Source organism: Protopterus annectens, chromosome 10.part0 (assembly GCF_019279795.1).
Source record: "Protopterus annectens isolate FY-2018-M chromosome 10.part0, PAN1.0, whole genome shotgun sequence".
NCBI classification, from domain to species: domain Eukaryota; kingdom Metazoa; phylum Chordata; order Ceratodontiformes; family Protopteridae; genus Protopterus; species Protopterus annectens.
Genome location: NC_056744.1, coordinates 1,608,915,374 through 1,608,939,637, shown reverse-complemented (window position 1 = coordinate 1,608,939,637; position 24,264 = coordinate 1,608,915,374). Strand labels below are relative to the sequence as shown.

At 41.2% G+C, this 24,264-nt stretch overlaps 1 protein-coding gene across 2 annotated transcripts in view; it reads left to right on the top strand.

Annotated features, from left to right (window-relative positions):
• LOC122813787 (polymerase delta-interacting protein 2-like) overlaps positions 1-24,264 on the top strand; it is a 441,156-nt gene that overhangs the window by 362,118 nt on the left and 54,774 nt on the right. The window contains exons 6-8 of one of the 2 annotated variants that reach the window (XM_044086291.1): positions 7,061-7,168; positions 12,998-13,134; positions 14,944-14,970. In XM_044086291.1, the coding sequence (XP_043942226.1) occupies positions 7,061-7,168; positions 12,998-13,134; positions 14,944-14,970 (272 nt within the window). The remainder of the gene's footprint in view (positions 1-7,060; positions 7,169-12,997; positions 13,135-14,943; positions 14,971-24,264) is intronic. The other variant, XM_044086292.1, reaches the window with a different exon arrangement.

Here is a 24,264-nt window from a genome sequence, read left to right as displayed (position 1 = left end):
ACATTACTAATGTTAAATAGTCATTGTCAAATCTTAGTGTTTTCTTTAATTTTAACCTGGATAATTAGTCCATGCAGTTTTTAAGATTAAATCCTTAACCTGATTTGAGGAAAAAAAATCTTACAATTACTGATCTTCGTGAAGGTGTTTTTTTAAAGATGTGTTAGAAAGTGATCTCTATGCCCTTTTGATGCCAAAGTAAAAAAAAAAAAAAGCTTCAGTCAAGTTCTGAGTTTTAGGCAGCAAGGTATTAAGGAATTAAATCATACTGTCGGTCTTCTTTTTCAGGAATCCTGTATATCCTGATGTTATTCCTTCTAGCTCTGTTCTCTAAGTGTTTTATTTTATCCCAGAGTACGTTTTGTTTCAGAAGAAATTCGGTGTTCTTTTCCAGTAATCTTCCATCAAAATTAGACATTGTCTCTTCTGTACTCAAGATTTGTGATTGTTGTTTAAGGGAGTCACTCAGCACTTCAACTTGTTTTTTATATTTCTCTTTAAAATTGTCCATTTTGCTTTCTAGTTTGTCTCTCTTTACAGACAACTCACTGATGTTACTTAGTATAGCCTGCATGTCTTTTCATAGTACTGTCCTGTACACTGGGCTTAGAGTGGCTCATTCTAAGACGATCAGCTCTTTTTAGATGTTCTTCGTGTTTCACTATTGCAGTCATTACATTTGGGTAATCCTTCTGGCAGGTTGCCCATCAGCCGGCCTGAATTCCAAAGTCTTGGGTCCTGCGTCGACTGCTGTCACCCCTTCCCTGACGTCAGGTCGTCAGGGGTATAAAAGAAGCAGCTGACGCCATTTTCTTCAGTCTTTCTTGCCGCGCAGTGCCTGAAGCAGAAGCAGCTCGCAAGTGCTGGTCGTCAGACTCCTGAGATTTTCGTATTTGAGTTTCAGATCCGAAGTCTTCAATAAAGCTAAGTACCCCGTTGGGGAAACTTTTTTTCTTGCTCCAGACCGATGTCAGAAAAAGTTAATAACTGTATTTCTTGTGGGAAGCAAGTACCTCATAAGGATTTTCATTCTTACTGTATTCCTTGCCTAGGCCCTGATCACAACGTTTCTGGTTGTCAGTTTTGTGCTAGATTTAACCAACGCACTATTAAGCGTCGGTATGATTTTGATTTAAACCTTTTTGGACGCCGATTTAATTACCCTGAAATGTCATCAGATAGCCATCCGACTACCGGACTTTACAAAAAAACGCAAAGAAAAGGATAGAAAAAAACAACCGAGGCCCAAAACTGACGACGAAGCGTCTCCTAAGCCAGTCGCTGGTTCTCGGTGAGGCACTTTCACAGCCCCTGACACCCGCTACTTTAGAGTCGCAGGCTGCTACCGACTCCCATGTGGAGTCGGCCATGCCGCTGGATACTCAAGGTATTGGAGCCTCGGACGCTAATCCCTCAGATGGGTCCAGAATCGCTGAGCAGGTACCGGCTTCTGAGGGTGTATTCAGACCTAAACATCTTTACATTAAAACAACTTCAGCTTCAAAGGCAAAGACTAAAGCACCTTCTAAAGCAAGTAAACAAACTCGACCCACGTGGACAGTCCTCTATGCCCAAAAAACAGATGCTCAAAAAGGCCTAAGACTTGATTACCTTGATCAGGGGTTCCCATCCCCCTCCTGATAAGAGGTCTAGGCAAGACACTGACCGTGAATCTTCAGATCAGGTTTCTATTTCTTCTGATTCCTCTTCTGATCATGAATATTCTCTTCCTCCCATGAAGATTCTGATGCTGAAGAATCTATACCTTCAGCATCTCTTCCTGAGGACTATTCTTTTGGGGAAACCTTGCACACCATGAGGGAGCATTTCCACTGGTAGAGCCAAGATTTTTCAGAATCTAAAAAGAGGCTCAGAGATTTTCTATTACTACCTCAGCACGGGTCTCTAGCCATTCCACCTGTGCTAGACATTGTAGATGATGTGTTTTCGGAGTCTTGTCTGACCCCTAACTCCTTACCCCCAGCTCCTGTTAAGCCTGACCGATATTACAGGGTTCCTGACTCTCACAAATTTCTTTTTAAAAACCCTGCTGCTGACCCAAAAACTATATCACAGGGTTCAAAGGGGGTTAAGGCTTCCACTGCAAAAAACCCAACCCCCTGTGACAGAGATTCAAGGGCACTGGATAGATGAGGAAAAAAGGTTTACACCTCTGCAACTTTGGCTATAAGGGCCTTAAACTGTCAATTTCATATGCTTAAATATCAGCAACATGTCATGGGATTGCTTAAACAGAAAATGTTGTCAAATTCTGAATGTGCGGAAAACAAGGAAATGCAGGATTTATTGTATGCAGCAGAACAAGTCGGAAAACATACTTTGCAATGTGGTTTTGATTCTTTGGAGGCCTCCTGCAGGGCTGCAGTTACGGGTTCTGTAATTAGGAGGCATGCCTGGTTAAAGGAACAAAATCTGCCTGATCATGTTAAAGTTCAATTACTAGATGCACCTTTACAGCATGATACTTTGGTGTTAAGGCAGAAGAGGTGTTAAAGAAAATGGAGGACAAAGCTAAATCTATACAAACTGTCAAATATTTTTTACAGGTACAGCCACCTAGGTTTAGTAGACACTGGCCTACAAAAAATTGGTCCTTTCCTGTGTCAGACAGACCTCACAGGGGCAGACCCCAGGCGCAAGGTCCTTATAGGCCCAAGCAATGGGGTGCTTCTATCTCCAAAGCTGGAGAAGATAGATCACAAACATACAGAAAACAGTCCCAATGACGTCCCCCTGCCGGCACCAAGCACTTATCTTCTGTCAGCACCCTTAGGGGGAAAATTAGCAACTTTTTGCTCAAAATTGGCACATCATAACCCAGGACAAGTGGGTTTTAAACAGTGTCACAAAGCTACAAGTTCCATTTCCATACTCTACCGAAGGCAAACTGCTGGCCATATCTGCCAAAAAAATCAATGGGCAGAGGCACAAAAACAAGTCTCATCCCTCATGGACATGGGGGCCATTCAACAAGTACCAGAGCAAGAGCAAGGACAAGGATTTTACTCAAGACTGTTCTTGGTACCCAGAAAGGACAAGGCCTGGAGGCCGATATTGGACCTAACTATTTTGAACTCTTTCCTGGATATTCCAAAATTCAAAATGTTGACTTTGCAGCAGCTTCTGCCCATGCTGGGCAAGAATGCTTGGCTTGTGACTTTAGACCTAAAAGAGGCATACCTGCTTGTTCCAATCAGACAGTCATGCAGAAGATACCCAAGATTCAAGGCTGGTTCAATGCATTACCAATTCTCTGCACTGCCCTTTGGCTTATCTACTGCGCCCAGGGTCTTTACAAAGTGCCTGGCACCAGTAATTGCATTCTGCAGACAAAGAGGAATACAAATATATCCTTACTTGGACGACTGTCTCATTCAAGCAGAGAACAAGGACATTCTTCTTCAACATCTGGCGTTTGTGAACACAGTCAACAAAAAGAAATCAAAACTAGTACCCTCACAAGAGATAATATTCCTGGGTGCAAGCTTGAATACAACTGCCCAGATGGCTTATCTCACTCCAGCAAACAAAGGCAACTGACTACCTATTTCAACATGTTGGCAACAAAGGCCCAGTTAAATGCAAGAAAAAGTCTGCAGGCTTTGGGCTTCATGGCATCCTGCATCCTACTAATTCCATATGTAAGACTGCATATGAGGAAACTTCAATGGTACCTAAAAAGTGTTTGGACTCAACATTGCCACAGCCTGGAAACAGTCATTTCTCTCATTCCTTGCCTGCAACAGGAGTTTCGATAGTGGGCAAAGGCTTGTCACCAGAACAAGGGATAGCCATTCACATTACCTCCAGCCAGGCAGACACTAGCAATGGATGCATCAGACTATGCCTGGGGAGCCCACATGGCAGGAAGATGCATTCAGGGCACATGGTCCTCAAACCAAATGCATCTACATATCAATCAAAAAGAGATGTTAGCTGTTCAAAATGCCCTGACAGCCTTCAAGGACCTATTTCATCCGGGACAACTACTGAGAAAGACAGACAACACCACGGTCATGTGGTATATAAACAAGTAGGGGGGCACACATTCTTACCCCCTTTGCAGACTAGCCATGACCTTGTGGGACACAGCCTTGACTTAACCAAGTACATCTGCAGGCACAATTCCTGCCAGGAAAGGAAAATACTCTGGCAGATGAACTAAGCAGAAACCTCATTGATCCCCATGAGTGGAAGCTGGATCCACAAGTCTTCAGCATGATAACAAGGAAATGGGGATGCCTGGACATAGATCTATTTGCGTCCCCTTTCAATTACCAACTAAAAAGATTCTGCACAAGGACTTATCACAGACAAGTATTGAATGTGGACGCCTTATCAGTATATGCCTTTCCACCACTGCCTCTCCTCCCCAAGGTGCTTCTAAAGGTCAGACAGGAGAAGCCAAAGATGATACTGATTGCCCCAGACTGGCCACGCCAGTACTGGTATCCAATACTAAGAAACTTATCTCTATACCCAGCTTGGACCTTACCTCAAATACTTCGACTACTGTCCCAGCAAGACAATCAGATCATGCACAGCCAACTCAGGACATTAAACTTGGCAGCATGGCGAATAATGTAGTCACACAAAAAACACCTCTCAGTAAAGCTGTGATGGATGTCATTCTGGAAGCCAGAAGGCCTAGTACTAGAAAGTCTTATGCTGGAAAATGGAAGAGATTCTGTGCCTGGAACCAGGCACAAGGAACTGATACAGCGGTACCAAATATTCCTCAGATTTTGCAATACTTAACTGAGATGCTGGACAAAGGCCTATCTTTTTCATCAATAAAAATTCATGCCTCTGCCATTTCGGCCCATTACAATACAGAGCAACCAGTTTTTTCTCACCCTATATTAAGGCAGTACCTCAGAGGAGCCAAAAATTTAAGACCCCCAAGGAGACTACCAATACCTGCATGGGACCTCAACTATGTCTTGAAAAAGCTCACCCTGCCTCCTTTTGAGCCAGCTGCTACTGCTGATCTGAAGTTTTTATCTTGGAAAACATCTCTGCTCTTAGCAATTATTTCTGCAAGACGAGTTTCAGAGCTACAGGTACTCATGGCTGTGGAACCTTTCATCATTTTTCATCCAGACAGGGTCTCCCTGAGGACAAACCCAACATTTATGCCTAAAGTAGTGTCCAGTGTGGCTCTTGACCAAGCCATCCATCTGCCAACCTTTTACCCAAATCCACAGAACAAGGGGGAGATAATTCTGCATTCTTTGGAAGTACACAGCTTAGATTCTACTTGGACAGAACCAAAGCTTTCAGGAAGACAGAGCAATTACTAGTGGCATATGCTGCAGGATCACAAGTAAAGCCTATATCAAAGCTGACTATATCTAAGTGGTTAGGCCACTGCATTCATTTCTGCTACTTAACACCATGGCAAGCCAGAGCCCAAGGGCATTAGGACTCATTCCACCAGAGCTGCAGCCACCTCAGCAACCTTTCACAGGGGAGTTCCAACCACAGACATTTTAGAGGCGGCTACTTGGAGTTCAGTGCACACCTTTACAAAGTGTTATCATCTGCCACTCTACTCTAAATCCAGGGCAGGCTTTGCTACTGCAGTTCTGCAGGGCCTCATAGCCGCTCCTACTGCTGTCTAGTTCCAGCCTCCCAACCATAGCTTTGGAATTCTACCCAAATGTAATAACTGCAACAGTGAAACACGAAGAACATAGTACAGTTGTGTACACTTACCATAAATGTAGATGTTCGAGTGTATTCACTGTTGCAGTCCAGGTTACCCACCTGCCTTCCCCCTTTTTTCTTTTGGATCTTATCTTTCCTTCTCTGATGAAGGTAAAATTTATATTGGTGTATTTCTGAATATATATATAATATATATATATATATATATATATATATATATATAAAATTTGGCTACCCTTTTGGGGGGCACCTGACATCTGGGGCAAGAAAAACTGAATAAAATGGTGTCAGCTGCTTCTTTTATACCCCTGATGACCTGACGTCAGGGAAGGGGCGACAGCAGCCAACACAGGACCCAAGACTTTGAAATTCAGGCCGGCTGAGGGCAACCTGCCTGCAGGATTACCCAAATGTAATGACTACAACAGTGAATACACTCGAACATCTACATTTATGGTAAGTGTACACAACTGTACTTTTTCTTGATAGGAAAAAGCAATTAAGAGTTTCAAACTTATTTTTTGTAGTAAATCTTTCAGCAGAAATTCATCTTATAAATCCATCAAGTTTTCAAATGTTCTATTTGAAATTTTTTAGTAAAAATCCTGTCAGAGATGTTAAATGAAGCAGAGCTAAAATTAGTGCTGTTAACTGCTCACCATCTTGGCCACACCCTTGTTTTGTGATTTTTGGTAATTTATCATCTAGGCATTCCAGCGGTGGAAAGGCTAGTACATTTAACAGCTGTTGTGTCAAGGGCATAAGCTGCTATCTCAGTCAACAAATTTGCTAGGGAGTCCTGAAGATGCTGCTCTATTGATATCTCATCCACCGTACCTCCCTCGTTTAAAACTGCTTCGTTTACAAACTACTTCTGTTGTGGCTGGCATAGTACTGCTATGAAAAAAAGCATGAAATAAAAGCTTTATCACTGAAGATAATGAGAAAAAAGTAGCTTAAGTAACTATATCAGAAAAACACAAAGCTTCAGGTTATTATTTTTTAAGGCACATAGCATAATATTTACCAGTTTGATATTCACCAGATCAAGAATGGTTTCATTTAATGATTGTTATTGCCTTTCTTCCTTGCTTGTATTACAACAGTATTTATATATTTTATTGATTTATTGTTTTTCTTGCTTATATTACAATGCTATTTATATATTTTATTGATTTATTGTTTTTCTTGCTTGTATTACAACAGCATTTATATATTTTGTTGAATTTTCTTTTACTGGCAGGCTACTGGTGAAAGCACAGAAGGCACATGTGAATCTATACAAACTTGATTAATTCTAAAGCTCAGTAAACAGAGAACTGTAATCCTTTTATACTGCTAGAGTGAACACCATTCTGTTTGTCTGCAGGATTAGACTACGTGAGCCATGATGACATTCTTCCATACAGCTCCACGGACGCAGCTCCCATCCAACATGAGCTGTTTGATCGATTCTTTGTGTATGACACTGAGAAAGGTAAAGAACTGTAATCCTTTGATGTATGTTGGCCGTTATCCTTCCCAGCAGCAGAAGGTTTAGTTACTGCCAGCTTTTTGCTATTTCTCCCCCCCCCCCCCCTTTTCCCTTATCTTGCTTTCTGTTTTGTCTACAAGAATTTGTACATTCATTTTTAATTTGTATTGTGCACAGGTCTACTATAATTTATTAAAGGCAGTAAACAATATGGAGTATTGCCGGCAGATCATTGAAAGATATGCACTGGCAGAGAGTTTGAATCCCATCACCCTAATTTGCCTGTGCGTTGGATTTTTATTGATTTAGTTCAAGTATGTTTAACCCCAACTCACTAGTGTAGTTGTGAGTTTTTAACACTGCTCAGGTGGTAAGTTTGAATCCCAGTTTTGTTGTTGGAGGTAAACCTGCAAGTTTGAACCCTGACACATTTTTGGTGGTGCATTGCATTTGAGTAGGCTACGAGTGTGTGACTTTCATCTAGAGCTAGGCAGAACTGACGTTACACAGTGTCCTTAACCTTCCTGAAGCCTTGTGCCAAGGTGATAAAAACTACTAAAACCTCTGACGACAGCATCATTTTTTAACCACTTTCTCTGTTTTATTGTTATCTTGTAGATGTAAAGAAATTTAAGGATAAGTGAAGTTAGTATTTAAATAAGTGAATAAAAAGCTGTATATTAAGTAAGTTTAGGAGTAAAACCAACCAACAAAGGAAATGATGACTCTGGTATATGACAAAATGTGCATGAGTCATTTAAATTATTAAATATATTGACATGGTAATATGTTGAATTTAAAAAAAAATCACATGAAGATTTTAGTGAGTTAGTGGACAAAGGTATTGGATTAGCTTTTCTTCACTATAAACTGACAAGATTCAATAACTTAAGATGTTTTCCCAAAATACTTAAGGACCCATAGACCTGTCTGGCTATGTGCAATTGTATGTTAGAGACAGTAGGGAAAGTGTATAGTAACCATCTTTTTGCCTATGTGATTAAACATCTGTGTTAAAAGATTCTAAAGATGTTTTGTTAAAATTGTGAAACGTAGGTCCTTATATGCACTGGGTAACTGCATGTATCATAAGTATGTATTTTAGAAAGAAGAATAAGTAGGTTTAGAACCACAGATGTTTTTTAGGTGCTAATCTCTTACCAAACTATAGTTCTGTTTACAACATTCTGTTTAATGAATATTGTTTTTTATCTTTTTGACATTATCTACTGGCAGTTTTTTAAGAAATATGCCAAGAAGAGCACCCATGGTTTTCATTTTGTTGTAATTGAGCTCCAGGTTAACAGATCAGTGTTGATTTTTTTTTTCATACATATGAAGTGAATGAGTATAAAATGACATATTTTGATTTGATGCTATAAGGCAGTGGTTCTGAAACTTTGCAAGCTGGAGGACCCCTTTTATAAAGGAAAAAATTTTGACGGACCCCATGTCGGTGGCGGTACACATACGTTACATTTGGATCAACCCCCAACCCCCCCGTCAGCCCCCACCACCACCACCACCACGCAGCTATGTCAGTGTCCAATTACTTGGCTAATTCTCCCCAGTTTCCATAAACACTGTTCAAAATTCTCAGTGTGCATACTGTTTTCTGCTTTACTTCTACAATGATTACAGATCTGTGGAGTTAATTTAAAATTTGTATTTCAAATTTTTATAGCAGAAACACTGATGGACATTTGCTAAAGCTAAACAGACATTTGCTAAATCTGAACAAAGCAATATAGTTTCAATGAAAACAGACATTACAACTTCTTTGCCTTTGAAACTCACATTCACTGAAACAGCATTGAAACCCACATTCAAAGAAAGTGCATATGGCTAGTGGCGGATTGTTTACCTTTGGGCTGTTTTCAAAGCATAAGTCTATTGCGAACATTTTTAGGAGCATGCAAAAGTTCTTTGATTCACCTTCCTGATTGTATAATTAAATTTTAATACACAATAATTAAATTATATCCCTTGTATAATACACCACTTAGTAATACATGTTTTAAATGTATAGTTCTGCACATTTTTCCAATAAGCAGTGAAAAAACATATGAACGAATAATGACAAAACCGCCCAATTGAGAACATTTCAACCATAAAGGGCCACTCAAACGTCTGTCATTACAATCCACCAATATCCGTCAATATGCACAATCTCTGCAGAAGTAAGTCATCTGAATAATTCCACCTTCAAGAGATCTGTAACTAATGAAAAGGTTGCTGCTAGCAAACAACTTTATTTCAGTGTTTCATCTACAAATTCAGTGCCTGCTGCCCTTGAAGAATAAATTGTCTGCTTAAAAAAATGGTAACCTGGTAATATTGCATGGATGGCAAACTGAAAACAGGTTCATCCAAAAGAGGACGTATTCAGAACTTCAGTACCCACCCCCTAAAAATGCAAAACCGTATCAACAATCCATCAATGTGCTGCGGGAGTAGAACCCACAGCCTTCTGCATTAAAATGCAAGCATGCTACCTGTTGTGCTACTAACACAGATTTAAAAGACTGCACCACAGTAGTGATACTATTTGCTAACTAGCTAAGCAAATCTGTTGCACATTGTAAACAGACTTAGCATGAGCAGCAGTAAACTTCTCTTCCCTTGAAGCTCACAATTCCTTGAAAATGCACTTGAAACTAAATTTCTTGAAAAATGCACCTGCCATAATGGGGGGACAGAGAGCCAAAACTTAGGACACATTTTAATATTTGGTCTTGTAAACTTAGAAAGTAAATAGAACAACAAGTTTTGCATTAGTGCAAATTTTCTGAAGGCTATGAAGTCTGATGCTCAAATGTCTGCCATTATTTTCTGACTTCAGTTGTCAATGATTTGCCAGGGATTTTCCAGAAAAACACAATTTTATTAGAAACAGACTGAAAATGTGAGCCAAAAATATGGACATTCTGCAAAAACCTGGACAGCTGAAGGGTATGCTGCCTCCCTCTTAACACACACACACTTACCTACCTGCCTCCCTCTTACACACACGCACAATACCTGTCACCCTCTTCAGCTCAAGAAATATGGACAAACTGTCATAATGTGGGGAGCAAAGGGCCAAAGCTAAGGATACGTTTTAAATATTGCTCTTATAAACTTAGAAAGTTGATAGAACAGCAAGTTTTGAATTAATACAAATTTTCTGAAACGTATGAAAGCTAAAGCTCAAAAGTCTGCCATTATTTTCTTCAGTCCTCAATGATTTGCCAGAGAAACCCCATTTTATGTAAAACAGCCCAAATAAGGCAAAAATCTGGCACGCACTGCAAATATCTGGTCAACTGACAGCTGCACTCAGGCACCGCTTCTTATTAAATCCTTAATAAAAAAAAAATACCTTCAAGTTCTGTCAACAAGATTGTCCGGATCGATCATCAGCTCTGCATTAATTTCTGTTTGCTGGCAAAAGGGAGAGCGCAGACCCATACCCATACAGTGACCAACATAAATACGGGACCTGTCTTACTTGGAGGAAACAGAACAGTTGTTTAATTTCCGTACAAGTTCTAACTGCTGGTAGAAAACACAGTGCAAGTGAGCAGCTGCTCAGTGTCAGCCGCAGACACGGAAGTTGTTCCTTCTTCTCCTCTAAAAACTAAGGGCAAGCAGCTGCTTGGCCACTGCTCCGCTGCAAACAGGGAAGTTTCTTTCTTTCTTTTTTTTTTTTAATATAAATAAATTGTGGATGAGTGGCGCAACTTTTCTTTCTCCATTTACAGGGTCGGGTCATGGATGATGCCCAAAAGCCAGGTGGGTGCAGTGAGCTCACGGACCCCTTGAGTTTATCATACGGATCCCAGTTTCGGAAACACTGCTATAAGGTGATGGCAGTGGGCTTATAACTAAGTTATACAATGAAAACGTACACCATCTAGAATATTTTCATAGCTGTAGGTGCCATTTGAATCACCTTAAAAGAGCTCTGCCCGGTGACTAGTTTTTAGAAGCAACTAAAAAAATATCCACAGATTTCTAGAATGGGGATGTGACTGGGGGGATGTGGAAAGAGCTTATTTGGCACAGTGTCGGGTATAGGAGAGCTGAGTAATTAGCAGGTCAGAATTTTATGTGAATGATGAAAATGAGCAAATTGTAATAATAAGCTGGTTCAGGAGGAAAACACGAGGAATATTTTGCATCAATACCATTATTGTGCAAATGCTGAAGTATTAGAATATGTTGCTGGAAGATGAGGCATTAATAGAATTGTGTTTAATTATTTGCATTTGTTTATCTGAGTGCTGTTAGCCCTTTTCAGCTGAGGCCCAACAAGATAAGCTCTGTGCAAGCTGTAGAAGGTAATCATGTACACATTTACATATGAACTAAAAAGGAGTAATAGTGTGAAACAATAGTTCGTGCAAAAACTTAGCATGTATATGCTATTAGGGATAGCAAGGTGCACATAACATGTATTGATAAAAATGTATTTTCTTTTAGAACGTTCCTTTAGAGAGTCGAGAAAAATAGTGAGAGGAAAACAATAACATTAGAATATAGGAAGTAGACGTGAAGTATGTAGAAAAAATTAATATATTTAAGGCTGCAACGGTGAGATCAGCAATGTAAAAGTGGAGAAATGCAAATCCATGCATGTGACTGTTTAGAAGTAGAGGTGAGAACTGATTGATAGCACTAAGAAATAAGGAACAAAAGCAGAAACAAATAACTTGGCTTTCCTCTGACAGAGTAGTGGGAGAGATTTTTGGTACTTTGCGTATAGTTTAAGGTCTGCTTGCAGTGAAAAGTCATTGAACTCTGCAGTGGTCTTTTCAAAGTTGTATAGAACAAGAGCAAGTCCATTTTGCCATTAGATATATTTTTAGATGCATTTGAAATATTCAAAGCTTGGCTATTGCCATAATTTATTTTGAGACTGCAGCCTGTAGTCCATCTATTTCTTATAGAAGAATGTGAAACTTTAAGGATTCTCTGGCATATAGCTAGTGTCAGGAATGCAGTGAGGCTATATATGAGCAAGGGGAAATGGTATGCAATCTTTTTTGGTCACTGTTCTGTATGTGACTACATAGTTGCTAAATCTTGTGGTGTAATGCGACTCAGTTTGACTTGAAAGAAAGATGTATTTATTTTACAGAGAATAATGTGTAAACAACTGCATTTTCATTTAATGTGCGTTATGTAGGGGAAAATAAGACATTTTATAGTTTATTGGTAGGACCATGATAGTTATGTTAAAACTGTTAAAAGAAAAGAATCCTGTAGTCTCATTTTGATCAACTTTGTCAGAGATAATAGTTTAATGGCTGGTATCATCGCACAAGTGAAGTTAGATACAAGGAACAAGTACAAAATTTTTTAGCATACATGCTGAATTTCAGTACTCTGAAATCCAAAAAGTTATAAACCAAGCTAAAACGAGATTAATTGTATTTTTATTGGTTAATTGTTTAATTAGGTTAATAGTTGTCATTGTTAATGAGCATTATGGATAGAGATTTTCCATTTTTTTATTCCTCTTGAAAGCTTGTTTTAAATAACTAAGAAACTGTGCTTTAAAAAAGATATTACTTAACTCCAGTATTTATGTCTAATGTCTAGTTGTATGTGGTGCAATTCATCTGTGTTATGCCTACCAGATTAGAAAGGGAGAAAATTATTAGTTTTCTGCTTGGGTTTTAGTCAGAAGTTTCATTTTGCGATTATTGCAGCAGTGACTTTCTTTGTAGCTGGGTAGCACTGCTCCACACTAACTGAACATTATTGGTCATTGGGTTCCATTAGTTTTAGTAGTATTTATTAGATAGCATAAACAGTTATCAGAGCTGTTTTGTTCCTGTCTGATAGGATCACAGCTACTTGCTCGGGATACACTTCGAGCTTGGCAGGAGAAAAACCACCCATGGCTGGAGCTGTCTGATGTACATCGTGAAACAACAGAAGGTGTCCGTGTCACAGCTATCCCTTTCTACATGGGCATGAGAGTAAGAGTCACTGTTTTCCTGTATTATTTTCTCTCTTTTTGACTGATGAAGATGATTTGTTTGGCTGTGATGTGCTGGCACAACTTCAGGCACGTTTTGTTTTCTGAATACTGTAAAAAACTGTGTCAAAGTACTGAGATTAGTTACTACTTGGGAGTTGAGCTGTCCTGTGCTTGTGATTTTCTTGCATGCAGAATAATGAAATGTGGTGCACATCAGCTGTGGACATTCAGCAGACCTGTCTTATGAGTGGTCAAGATACATGGGTAGCTCAGCCAGTTTGGTAGACATTTCCTGAGGATTAGATAGATGCAGCTGTATCTCACATACTTTATAAAGGGAACACAGTAGAACTGAATGGAGCACATTTCCCACTGTTCTGTAGGGGGGAATCCATTTACATTCTACTTGCCTGTATATCCCTGGTCTTTATCACTTCAGCAAACGCTGATATATCAAACTTCAAAGTCCAAAAGCTTAAAACAGTGAAGGAACGGATCAGCAAATTGTTTCCCAGGGAAAAATTGCTGGGCCATTCTTTGGGCTTTGCTGTTTTCTCCAATGTGGTGCGATATCGGAGTTGGTATATTTAAGTTGGGAGTGTGGGAGGCGGGGTAAAGTCCCCCCACTTAATTTTGACTATATACTCTCTTTTTTGGATCAGCGATTTTTTTTTTTCCATTTGTTCCTTTGCTGTTTTCAGCTTTCGGACTTTGAAGTTCGATATTTCAGCATTCGCTAATTTTAGCATTCGCTGATGCGATATCCCCCCCCCCCCAAAAAAAAAAAACACTTCTGTCACTTTCAGTCACCAGAAATCCAGAAGGTTGTTTTATCTCCATAAACCCCCCGTGTTGCTGGAATTAGGTTCCTGCTTTTGGAATTGGATAGTTTTGACATAATGGTTAAAGTGTTTACCTCAAAGACACAAGGTGCAGGGTTTGATTCTCATCTTTGAGCAAAATTGGCTAGGCTTAAAATAGCTCACAAGGGCTGCTAGCCTATGTACCCTGTCTGTTCCATTTATAAATTGTCTAGCCCCATTTTAATAACTGTCAGGTACACCCTAATACTTGAGAATATCCATTTATCTTGTGTAACCAGCATGTTTGAGAGGAGAGTGAAATGGTTGTTGTAGTTAATTTATTTTTAAACCTTTAATGTCCTTGGGCTGTGGATGGTTGCAGTGCTTGTTCTAATAGTATTGTATACTAACTACTCTGAGCAAAGTAAATGTTCCCTGCATTGGTATAGTTGCATCCTCATTGGGTTCCATGTGAGGATGGCATTGCTCCATGTAACTCCACTGCACTGCCTGTAAAGCTGTCACTATATTGTGGCAATTAGTTGCATCATGTAATGATATTTTGACCTCTCTGTGCACTGATTGTTGCATCTGTGATGGTGGGTGGGGAAATGATGTCTGAGATGATGCATGACTATGGGGAATGGAATAGTCTTATGACTATGGGGAATGGAATAGTCTTATGGCAAAGTGTCTGCATCAGCTTATGGTCTGATGCCATACTTTGAAAGCATTGTTTGATGGCAGGGCACATTGCTTAAGAATGAGTGGCAGGACCAAACATTAAGTCATTCTCAAGTTATCTGAACATCATTTGCTGGTTTTCTGTAGATGTCCCTGGTCTTGTACTGTGAGCCGACATTGTTGTTGATAATGGAAGATTACAGGTTAGATTAGATGCCACACGAGACATGGAGCATTGTAATCAACTTAGTGTGTACATTTAACTGCAAAAAGTAATATCATTTTTTATAAACTGATTTTCTTTTTATTTCCTTATTCAGGAGACACAGAACACTCCGGTATACTGGGTGAGTCCTTCCATAAGCACATTAGTTTATGCTTTCTTCAAGATAGTTGGTAATTTCTTTATTCTTTGGGGTTACAAACTTCTCTGTCACTTCTGCTTACTTGCATCTGTTGACGAAACATCATTCTGGGGCTAGTAGTTTCTTGGGCTGCTATTGCTCAGCTGCCTCTCCCTCCCCACCTCGGTTTCCATTCACCAAAATTTAAAAACACAACCACTGTGGGTAAAGGAACACTGAATTTATCACTGTCACAGATTTAGCACTTTCGTCCGCTCAATGTCTGGACTTCTTCAGAATAAAAACACAGCACATGCCCAAACACTAAAAAGAGTTCAAAAGACACACCCCATATTCCCAGTTAATGATTAAAGCAATATGCATTCAACTAAAACAGTTATGCAACTCTGAAGATAGTAAAAACAATGATGGTTAATACTGAAAAAACAATGCATCAAAATAAAAAACCTGAACACTAATTAATAATGACATGCCAACTATAATGCTAGCATAGATTTCAACTTTAAATAACTTGAGATATAAATGACATCATTTAGTCCTGGATGTCGCCCAGTATTAACTCTAAGTTGCTACTTTAACTCAAGGAATTCTAAAATGGTGTCATTGGGGGGACCCCCCCCTAGGGTCCTGGGTTAAACCTTCTATGACAATGAATTTGAAGAAATGTGTAGGATACATTTTAATATGTCTGAAAAGGGCATTTCGTTCATCCTTCTTTTTGATGTCATAACCATGTTGATAAACACGATATCTGAAGTGCCTGATAGTCTTACCTATATAAAAACAGGTACAGTCATTACAGACTGTGGCGTATACCACCCCCTTACGGTCACAATTGAATTTCTTTTGTAACTTAATCATTCCATATCCCTATATGAAAACTTCTGCACCCTCCAACATCACTTTACATTGGGTGCAGTGTCCACATTTACTCATTTTACCTTTGTTGGAACTCCCCAAACTCCTTTCAATCATAGTTTTTAAACAAGCCTCTTTCTTGTATACTATGTTTGGCCTTTCACCTAATTTACTGGCAACCTCCCAGTCATGTTTGAAAATAGACCAAAATTTTTCAATGACAAATTTAATTTCCCTGAAATGTCCATTGTAAGGCAAAACCAAAAGACACAACCACTGTGGGTAAAGGAACACTGAATTTATTACTGTCACAGATCTAGCGCTTTCGTCCACTCAGTGTCTGGACTTCTTCAGAATAAAAACACAGCACATGCCCAAACACTAAAAAGAACTCAAAAGACACACCCCATATTCATGATTAAAGCAATATGCATTCAACTAAAACAATTACGCAACTCACAAGATAGTAAAAACAATAATCTCAAAGTTTTCAAGCCTTTTTAACTGTGTATGGGTCAGATTCCATATATGTTAACTGATAATGCTATCCCTTTGGTGGTACTTGTGAGCCCCTCTTCTGACTCCCCTCCAAAAACTGTATTTGCCGAAGTTCATAAAAGCACTGTAAATGTTACAACAGTTCTGTCCATTAAGAAACTAATGGAAAATTTTGAGAAGAAAAAGTAAAGTTATGCCCATGTGCAGCCTTGCCTGTAGGTATCTGTTCATCCAAGCAGTATGACCTCACCCTGAACCACTTTCTATTGAATGGTTAGATTTTTTTCATTGAACGTTAAGGAGTTTTTTCTTGAAAGAGAAAGAGTAACTTTGTTACAAAATGTTTTAAGTGCAGCTCTTCTGCAAAGTCCTGCTTATAAATAACTGTGCATTGAAGGTCTGTGGTACAGCATGTGCGCATGGGAACTCTGAATCCTAGATTAAGTAAAATAGTTGTGAAGTGGAGAAACTAATATTTTATTTTTTCACTTTCAGGGTTTCCACAGGAATTTATCACCTGAATTAGAAACATATGAAATAGGGAAAAACATGAACATAGGACATTAGCAGTACATCCCTATCTGTACTACATGGCCAGAGAGGTCATGTACAGCTCCTACATGATTTTGGCCTGCATTGCTGTGCAGATATTGATAATTGCACGAACATTCTGCTTTAGAGTATACAGCAAATGCACACTGCTGTCTTGTGACATGTGCAACACCAGATGCATCTAAATAATGCTTCACAAATTCAGCTAAGAGAATATTTATAGCCACTGGCTTCCAAGGGATTCATGCACCTCCTCCTCAACCCACTGACTTACAGTGCTGTCCTACCACCAGCAACTCTATATTTTCAAAAGCTGCTGCGTTCACAATTACACAGTGATCTCTAGGAGGGAGTTAATAAAAACTTTCTCTGCCATAACTCCTTACTGATTTTAGAAAAGCACAATGCTACCAGCCAAACTAGTGTGATACATCTAGGACGCAGTTATTGTACACTTTTAAAAGCCAACTATACTGTTAACTTATGGTACCTATATCTAATCAGTCTTCTTTTGAAACATTTGTCTGCCAACAATAATATTATTTACTTAAAAGTAAGGCAATACAGTTTAAAAACATTTAAATATACAAACCTTTTTGCACTTTTACAAAGAAATGTAAAATTCATAGGTTTGAACAGACAGCATTAGAAAAATGCTATCAGCTAAGTAGTTGTAACACTGTACTAACCGAAGATGACCTTAATCTGTCTGTTTCTAAGTTGCAAGTCATAAGATCACTGATGTTTGAAATAGGTAGTCATACTTCTCATATGTAGTTCATAGAGTACTTCCAGAGTGAAGCACAGATTAAATGACTGAACAGAGCTTTTACTTAGAAAAAAGAAGTCCCACTAATTTGAAGTTCCAGAGTTTCTTGGTTTGAGCCAATACTAGTGAATATTCATTTAGTTCAATCCTTTAGTCAACCACCTCCATTCTGCACTGGGTAAAGAAGTTCAGTTCTCCACTTCCTGTGTTGTGTCAAATTTTAAGTCTAAATAACTCCCTAGGAAAAGGGGGTGTCTCTGCAGCATCCCTTCACACATCATAGTGTATAGACAGCACACCACTACAAAATGAAAGTGTAGTTGGGGACCTAGGAGCTTATGTTGATAATTCTCTCTCTTTTGATCATGTCACAACAGCTGGCAAGAAATCCTTTTATTTGACAGAGCTAATTGAGAACAAAATATCTTCAAAATCACTCCATTATATTTGGCACCGATAGACCAGTCATTGAGTACAGTGCCCCATTCAGGATGTATTTAACTAAACATATCAAACAATTAAAAAGACCTCAAAGGTTCCTAACCAGAAATTATAATAATAGGTCTAAATTTTATGAGCTCTTCTTTGTCCTGGACTTTGTGTAAGTAGAGTGGCTCCACCAGTATCCTCACACGCAGATAAATAAAACACTGTGGAAGGACAGGTTTATAACCTAGCACCTGCCAAAGCTCTGGAATAAATTCCCCTTTTATATTAAGCAGTGTGACTTGCTGTCTTCCTTTAAATGTAACCTAGATGCCTGGATGAGTATTTAAAAATTTACTCAGGGATTGACTGGTATGGCTCTCTTGGAGAAAGGTGTGGCTTGAGAGGTGGTACTAGTAAGAAGTAAGTGGTCATAAACAGCAGTAGTCTGGGAATATCTATGGAGCTGTAATATTAATAGCCACAGCAGTGACCACAGGCCTGATTGTAGCTGTCCAGACATGGGGCTTATTGTCTGCTGAAGAAGACCAAAGCAGAAAGTGAGGAGTGTTTTTATCCCCCAGAAAAGTACAGTCTGCGTTCATTTCAGCCATTTTCCAAGCTCGCGTCAGCTCCAAACTCTCCAGCTAAACTCTTATCCACAATTCCCCTCTCCCTGTTACCTCAGATTTTGTTTTCCGCTTTGCCATCCGGTCATGTCAAGCTACTACTCTCTGAGCTAAGTACAGTCAATTGTTGTTTAATTGCTTTACAAATTACTTTTCTGTCAGAAAAGTTGATATTTTATTGTCTCTTACCCTATTGCATCTAGCATTCATAAAGTCCTCAGATTTTTCTGTCTTTTACTTACTACTTTTACAGCGAGGTATTTCTCTCTACCATCATTGGTAATCTCTTTCTTACCTTCGTGTACTCTCTCTTGTACCATTGTTGGTATTTCTCTATTAATTAATATGGCAGATAAAAAAAGGTAGTCCGGGGTTTAAGCAGTGTTCTGATTGTGGACACAAACTGCCTACTTCTGATGCACACTCTTTGTATGTTTATTGTTTGGGAGCTTCCCATTTATCTGTTGAACCACCCTGTGCTATTTGTGAGAACTTTTCTAATAGAACTTTGTTAGAAACGAAAAACAAACTCATACTGAAGGGACTTCTAAAATCTCCCTTTTCAGAGGCTATTTCTGGGTCTGAGGTCTCAACCCCTCCTAAAGCCCATAAGAAAATGGATGTTTCTACTAAATCCTTGCCTTCGTCCCCAGCTGGGGACCCTCACAAACCAAAACCTAAAAAGGCAAAATTTTCAGCACTGGAGCTCTCTGTCAGCCCCTGTGCTTTCGGTGCCTAGACCCTCGGCACCGAGGCCTTTGGCTCCATTAGTGATTTCGGCTCTGTCCTCTCCTGCAGCCTTCTATATATCAGCACCGAGGGGCTCCTTGGTTCAGACCATTACCACTGTATCGGCATCGACCGTTCAGTCGGCGCAGACCTTGACCGCCTCGGCTCCGAGATCTTCCTCGGAACCGAGGCCTTTATTGTTGGCTCCAGCTTCGACACAGACTCCCACCACTTCAGCACCGATCCCTGTGTCGGTGCAGACAATGACCTCGGCACCGATGACTTCTTCAGTGCAGACTACAGTAGTCCAGTCTTTCTCGGCACCTTTGTCCTCAGTGCGGTCAGATGAGATGAGCACCGAGTCTGCCTTTTTTGTGAACAGGCCTGTTTCTCCCTCAGTCTCTGTGAGGTCCACTAGAAGCCTTTCAGAACATGATGTGTTGCATCTTGTGGACCAGGCATTCTTGGCCAGAGGTATTCCACACCTCAGGAACTATCCTTCCTTGGGAGGTGATCACCCATCTCCAAAGACACCTTCTTATTCTCCTCCTTCATTGCCTTTGAAGTCCATGGATATAGCACAGTCTTCCCCTTCTGCGGTTCCCTTTATGGATCTCACTAAGGAACCGCAGTTGCCTTCATGGCAGGAAAGTTTTGCTACGACCCAGGATGTCAGCTGTGACACTCATAGCTTGCTGCTCCACAGCCATCCAGGGACTCCAGGTCGGCAGGCTGAGCCACTTGGGGGAGGAGTGCCCCCTGTCCTAGACATACACTCCTCTTCAGGTGGACCAGCCTTCCAACTGATGGAGAAGGCTTTCGCTGCTGCTGGCGATACCAGACTGTCTATACCTCCGCCCGCCTCTGGTACACTGGTTCCACAAATCGCATCTAGCGGACACCGGGTGCAAGGGCCGCAGGATATATTCCCTCAGGAATCCCCCTTTTCGTTGTCTTCCCCAGCTTCTCCCACTGAGGAGGTCCACCGGAAAAGTTTGTGTAAGGGGAAGCACATAAACTCCACAGAGGTGTCCCTCACCGAAGACACAGATTTCGATGAGGAGGAAGGATCCCCTCGGTCACCCCCTGAGGTATCCTTTGGCGATATCCTCGAAATCCTGAAACAGAGAAGTGACTGGCAGTCCTCTAATCCTACCCCTGAGGAATCTGTGTTCCTGCAGGCTTTTCGCGCCCGGCCCCCTACCTCCTGGGTTACTCCACCTGCCGATGAACTTGTCAGGTTCATCATGCAGCGGGCTTGGAAGACCCCTGATACCGTCAAAGCTATTCCCCGGAGGTCAGATAAGATCTTGTCCCCCCTCCTGCTTCGGATCCCCATTGGTCCAAACGTCTTCCTGTGGATGCTTGGTGGTGGCCGCAACAAAAAAGGATCTGGTGGAAGAAGAAAGCCAGACTGTCCATCCGCCTAACAGAGAGTCTTGGGCCCTGGACAGGATAGGGAAGCGCACCTTTGCTTCAGCGACCTTTGCTATCCGGTCCCTAAATTATATGGCACATTTCACCAGGCTTCAAAGGGATCTGGTTTCTGAGCTGTCTTAAGCCTTGACCGGTGCAGTGTCTGATGAGGTCTGTGACAAAGTGGCCTCTCATCTGGCCACCATTGAGTCTATATCTAACTCCTCTATGCGACTGATATCTCACGCATCAGAAGGAGCAGCTAGAGCAGCGAGTTCAGCTGCGGTCTTGAGATGACATGCCTGGAGGCGCTTGTGCAACTTCGTGGAACCTTTAAGTCTTCCTTCCTTAATGCCCCCATTGAGCCCTCCTCGTTGTTTGGGCCCAAAGTTAAAAGCACACTGGCCAGGTGTGAACCGGACGGTAAGACCCTTTCTGCCGTAGGTGTCTTTTATTCTTCCCCTCAACGTGCTTTCTCCTGAAACCAAAAGAGTGGGAAGATATGGTTCAAGAAATCTCAGGGTCCTTTCCGTGACACACAGGCTGAGTTCTCCCCCAGAGGCAGAGGGGGAAACTCACAGGGAAGGCTCTCCTTTCGGGGCAGAGGGGGACCACATAACCAGGGTTCCAGGGATTCCTCCCCTGGTCAATCCTACCAGCGCTCCTGAAGAGTGGCCCAACCACTTTCCTCTGGAGGTGGTTGGGGGTCGTTTCTCCTTGTACCCTTCTGCCCGGCTAAACCATCACCACCGATTCTTGGGTACAAAGGATCATAACCAGAGGTTATCCTATCCCCTTCAATCTTTGTCCCGTCCCTTCAAAAAATCTTCCCGACGTTCCACCCAGTCAAAGGGAAGAAGCAGCACTAGAGATAGAAAAGCTGCTAAGAAAGAGAGTCATCCAAATAGTCCCTCCAGACCAGATAGGATCCGGATTCTACTCAAGACTATTTTTGGTGCCAAAGAAAACCGGGGACTGGAGACCAATTTTGGATCTCAGTGTATTGAACAAGTTTGTGAGAGTACAAACATTCTGGATGGTCACAATACAGTCTATCATCCCGCTTTTGGAAAAAGACGATTGGATGTGCTCTATAGATCTTCAAGACGCGTACTACCACATAAAGGTGGACAGGCCATCAAGAAGAATTTTGCGCTTCCATGCTGGAGCCAGTCACTACCAGTTCAGAGTACTGCCCTTCAGACTCTCTACAGCCCCCAGAGTGTTCACAAAGTGCATGGCAGTTGTCACAGCTCACTTGCGACTTCAAGGATTCCAGGTGTTTCCATACCTAGACAACTGGCTCATTTCCGCCCCCACCAAACATCTACTGGAAAAAGCCTTGGCATACTCTCTCCTCGCTGCTCAAAGGCTAGGCATAACCATAAACTGGCAGAAATCCAATCTCACCCCATCTCAGTCAACAGAATTCATAGAGGTTATCTTGAACACAAAAAACTGCAGAGCTGCTATTACAGAGCACAGAATTTTAAGGATAAAGCAACAACTAATTCCAATTCTTTCAAGAGAAAAATCCACGGCTCACTCGGTTCTACAACTGTTGGGTTCCATGGCAGCCTCCATCACCATTGTTCCCCTGGCCAGGTTCCACATGAGGCTTCTACAATGGCTACTGCTCACCCAATGATATCTTTTTCAGCATCCTCTTTCAGCCATGATTCGAGTAACCCACAAGTGCAAACAGGATTTATATTGGTGGATGACGCAATCTCTCACAATGGTCTCGCCCCTTTTCCCCCCAGCAACCCAAGACCACAGTGACCACGGACGCCTCCCTGATGGGGTGGGGGGGCTATGTCCGGGACAGACAGTCCAAGGCACTTGGTCCCAACTGGAGGCCCATCTGCATATAAATGTTCTAGAGCTGAGGGCGATGCTTCTGGCGTTGCAAGCATTCCATCCCCTGATGCCATCTGGGACAATTGCGATTCAATCAGACAACATGGCGGTGGTGTGGTACATCAACAAGCAAGGTGGAACCAAATCTTACCCCCTTTGTCGATGGCTACCAACCATTTTCTTCTAGTAACGCACATTCCCGGGAGTTCCAGCGTGATAGCAGTCAGACTCAGCAGGTGCATTCTTCAACCTCACGAGTGGTCCCTGAATCCCTTGATAGCGGCGGAGATCTTCCACTACTGGGGCCGTCCTTGCTGCGACCTCTTTGCATCCCTGACCAACTACAAATGCAGCAACTACTTTGCCCTGATTCCCCCTCCGGGACAGTCACCCAGGGATGCTCTAGTCCACGATTGGCCCTTGGGTCTTCTTTACGTATTCCCACCCTTTCCCCCTCATTCCCCAGTTTCTGAAGAAAGTCCAGCAGTTGAAGAGCAAGGTGATCTTCATAGCACCATATTGGCCTCAACAGATTTGGTTCCCCTTCCTTTGGCCTCACCTACTAGATCGACCATGGATTCTCCATCCAACCCCGGAGTTGATCTCACACCCACAGAACCTGATTCATCCCAACCTGAACAGCCTGAAGCTAACGGCTTGGCTACTCCAATTCCCTTGATTGCTAGGCAGAATGATCTTTCTTTATCAGTGCATGATATTCTCATCGCTTCTCATAAGCCTTCCACTAGAATTACTTATCTGAGGAAGTGGAAAAGATTTACTTGTTGGCTGAAAGATAAACAAGTAGACCCCTTTTCAGCACCAGTGTCGATAATACTAGACTATCTGGCCGACCTGTTTCAATTGGGTCTATCGGCCTCTACCATTAGAGTTCATTTGGCTGCAATTTCTAATTTTCATGAGGGTGTCCAAGATTCCTCTCTTATGTCTCATAAATTCTGCAAGACTTTTATAAAAGGTGTGAATCATCTGAAGCCACCTTTTAGAGAACCTATTCAACCATGGGATTTATCATTAGTTCTACAAGCTCTGACAATGGCACCTTTCAAACCAGCCTGTTCTTGCGACCTCAAGTATTTGTCTTGGAAAACCTTGTTTTTGATCGCTATTATTTCTGCCAGACCTATTTCTGAACTTCAAGCTTTATGTATCAAGAATCCATACTTGATTTTTCATAGAGATAGTGTCTCTGAGAACTAATCAGTCATTTCTGCCTAAAGTGATCTATGAAATGCCCATTAGTCAAGCTATTGAATTGTCAGTTTTCTTCCCCAATCATTCAAACAGAGGAGAGTATTGCCTACATACCCTAGATATACACAGGCAAATACGTTTTTACTTTAACAGGACTAAACCCTTTCGTAAATCTGACCAGTTATTTTTGGCTTTTTCTGGACCTAGATTAGGATCTGCTGTTGCTAAGTTCACATTAGCTAGATGGTTGAAGGACTGTGTGACCTTTATTTATACACAGCGTAATATTTCGTTGCCTACTACCATGAAAGCTCATTCAACAAG